We start from the raw sequence: 3,021 nt of genomic DNA on the forward strand, positions 1-3,021 counted from the left end.
GTGTGGATGGAGGAGGTGTGAAAACAAGGGTGGAGACTCCTGGGGTCTGGGTCTCTGATAGGGAGACCCGGGGCTGGGGGGGACAGAAAAAAGGGGTGCTTACCGGCAGGTTCTTTGTAAACGGGTTTGACCAGTTAGGCTCTGGTAGGGTTTCCTTAGCGCTGAGCTGGCCCCTCCCCACAGACTGGCCACCTCCTCTACCTCCTCTGCTATAAAGCCTCTTGGGTTCTCAAGCACCTAGACTCGGAGCACCCCGCCTTGGGGGCCAGTAGACAGCCATGATGCTCTCCTGGAAGCTGCTAGGCCTGCTGGTCCTTTGCCTATGTGCAGGAGGTGAGTTGTCAGAAGAGGCCAGGAGCACAGCTGGGCTGACGGAGATGGTCGAAATGACCCACCCTTAGGGAGGGGACGCCCCCAGGAGGGAAGGAGTAAGAGGAACGCAGAGCGGAAGGGATTCTCAGAGTGTCTTTTGTGGGGAAGCTCAGGGGATGCAGGCAGGGGCCCCTTGATTCTGAATATGTCGCTGGGTCAGGTGGAGGAATGCGATAGAGTTGTGTGGAGTCACCGGGACTGAGGGCTGGTTATTACAGAGATGGCACCTGAGTGACAGGCAGGGGTCAAGACCACTTCCGGTGCAGACCACCCTGGGGGAGGTTCCAGTGGAGTATCCCAACCAAGGTTGAACAGAGAGCCATTTGGAAGCATGATCGTGTCAGTGGTCCCCATGAGCCTAGGGCTTTCACACGGTGTGAAGATGGCCTCAGTGTTTGGGAAATGTATGGAGAGCACTTTGGAGGGGTCACTTTGAGGTCTGTTTTGGGGCTCAGGCTGTGCTAGTCTAAGTGAGGCTCAACCTTTGGGTATGAAGCCGGGCGACTGTATCTCTTACCTTTCTCCTTCCTCCTCTACAGGCATCTCAGGCAATGGGGACCCTTCTCCCGGATCCACAGACACCCACGAAGAGGAGGACTCCCCACCATTGCCTCTGGGACCCCCAATCCCTGGTGATCCCTGGCCAGGGGCACCTCCTTTGTTTGATGAACCTCCGCCTCCAGGCTCCAACCGTCCCTGGAGAGACCTTCCTGACAGTGGTGCCTGGCCCCCAAAGCCCCCAAGCACTGATCCCCCAAAACCTCCTCTGCCTGATGACCCCTGGCCAGCAGGAACCCAGCCCCCAGAAAACCCCTGGCCTCCTGCCCCTGAGATGGACCATGAATCTCAGGAGGAGCCAGACCTTGACCCACCCCAGGAAGAGTATAGATAGGGGCCCCCAGGGAACGTGAGCCTCCACAGAGCACACCAAAGCCCACCTTTTTCTTCGGCTGCCTCCTTAGAATCTCAATTTTCCCTAATCCCTTAGTACCCTTCCTCAGTCTCTGGTTGAATTGTGTTCTATGTTGGAAGTGTCTATGTTCTGCAACCCCCCTCCCTCCACTTTGTGGTCCGTGTTCAGCCCCCACGTTGTCCCTCTGCTTCTCTTGATCAGCAGAAAGCACACTCCTACCTCACTCAGCCTGTTCTTGCTTGTCTAGACCTGGACTTCTAGGCAGAGCCTGAGCTCTGTGCTCTCTGCTGCCACCTGGTGTTCTTAGCTGGGAACTGACAGTCGATCAGGATGGTGCTTCCAATGGAAAAATAAAAGCCACGTTTTCTTCCGAATCTAGTCTGCTTCTTTACCGTTGCTTAGGTTTTTAAATATTCAGCCGCGTTCCTCTCAGCTCTTAGCTTGCAGAGATCTAGAAATGGTGTGTGTTTTCTGTCTTGCACGTGTGCAGGGAGGAGAGCTGAGTACGTAATTTCACATCACAAGGGTATGCAGACCCATGGTCTTGCTCCTCTGGTGTCCCTGTGAAATAAGAGAAAGCTTGCCGCTCTCTAATGGCTGTGGCTTGTTTGCCCTAGGTGGTACATGTAAACCTGTAGGGTGTATAAGCAGTTTGTTTTGGAGACAGAGCTTCTCTGTGTAGCCCTGGCTATCTGGAACTCAATCTGTAGAGCAAGGCTGACTCAAACACACAAAACTACCTACCTCTGCCTCCGGGTACTGGGATTAAAGGTGTGTGCTACCACCACCCAGCTGAGCAGTTTGTTTTAAGGCACTCCATTCTGGGTGCATTCAAGGACCTTCTGGAATTGGGCCTCTGGCCCACACTGGGCCTGGCTAGGGTGTTCTTCTGGAAGCTGCCCAGTAAAGAAACACAGTTCTTTCCAGCTTCTTTTTTGTTTGTTTGTTTGTTTTGGTGTGTGTGTGTGTGTGTTGATTCAGGATCTTTCCATGTACTTCTGGCTGTCCTGACACTATATAGACCAGGCAGGACCCCAGTGCTGGGATCAAAAGAATGCATCAGCATGCCTGACTCTTCCCAGAATCTACAGAAGCATTTTCAATGAAAGTTTGTTTTCCAGGGCTGGAGAGATGGCTCAGCAGTTAAGAGCACTGACTGTTCTTCCAGAGGTTCTGAATTCAATTCCCAGCAACCACATGGTGGCTCACAGCCATCTGTAATGGGATCTGATGCCCTCTTCTGGTGTGTCTGAAGACAGTAACTGTGTACTTCCATAAAATAAAAAATTAAGTAAATAAAAAGTTTGTTTTCCATATCTAATTAGTATTTTTAACTTTAATATCTGTGTTTTATGATAGTTGTACTATAAATTTAATGCTGAATAATCATTTAATACAAGTCTTTTTTTGTTTGTTTGTTTTTGTTTTTGTTTTTGGAGACAGGGTTTNTCTGTTTAGCCCTTTCTGTCTGGGAACTCACTCTGTAGACCAGGCCGGCCTAGAAATCTGCCTGCCTCTGCCTCCCAAGTGCTGGGATTAAAGGCACGCACCACCCCTGCCCGGCTTTAATACAAGTCTTATGAAACAGTCATGGTGATTGTCTTAGTCAGGGTTTCTATTCCTGCACAAACACCATGACCAAGAAGCAAGTTGGGGAGGAAATGGTTTATTCAGCTTACATTTCCACATTGCTGGTGATCACTAAAGGAAGTCAGGATTGGAACTCAAGCAGGTCA

The 3,021-nt window shown here is 50.9% G+C and overlaps 1 protein-coding gene across 1 annotated transcript; it reads left to right on the plus strand.

Annotated features, from left to right (window-relative positions):
- The first annotated feature begins 239 nt into the window (after positions 1–239).
- Psors1c2 (psoriasis susceptibility 1 candidate 2) lies at positions 240–1,655 on the plus strand. Its single transcript, XM_021218570.1, has 2 exons — positions 240–333; positions 912–1,655. The coding sequence occupies exons 1-2, from the start codon at positions 279–281 to the stop codon at positions 1,262–1,264; spliced, it is 408 nt and encodes a 135-aa protein (XP_021074229.1). The 5' UTR covers positions 240–278; the 3' UTR covers positions 1,265–1,655.
- Positions 1,656–3,021: the final 1,366 nt, after the last annotated feature.

Source organism: Mus pahari, chromosome 18 (assembly GCF_900095145.1).
Source record: "Mus pahari chromosome 18, PAHARI_EIJ_v1.1, whole genome shotgun sequence".
Classification (NCBI taxonomy): domain Eukaryota; kingdom Metazoa; phylum Chordata; class Mammalia; order Rodentia; family Muridae; genus Mus; species Mus pahari.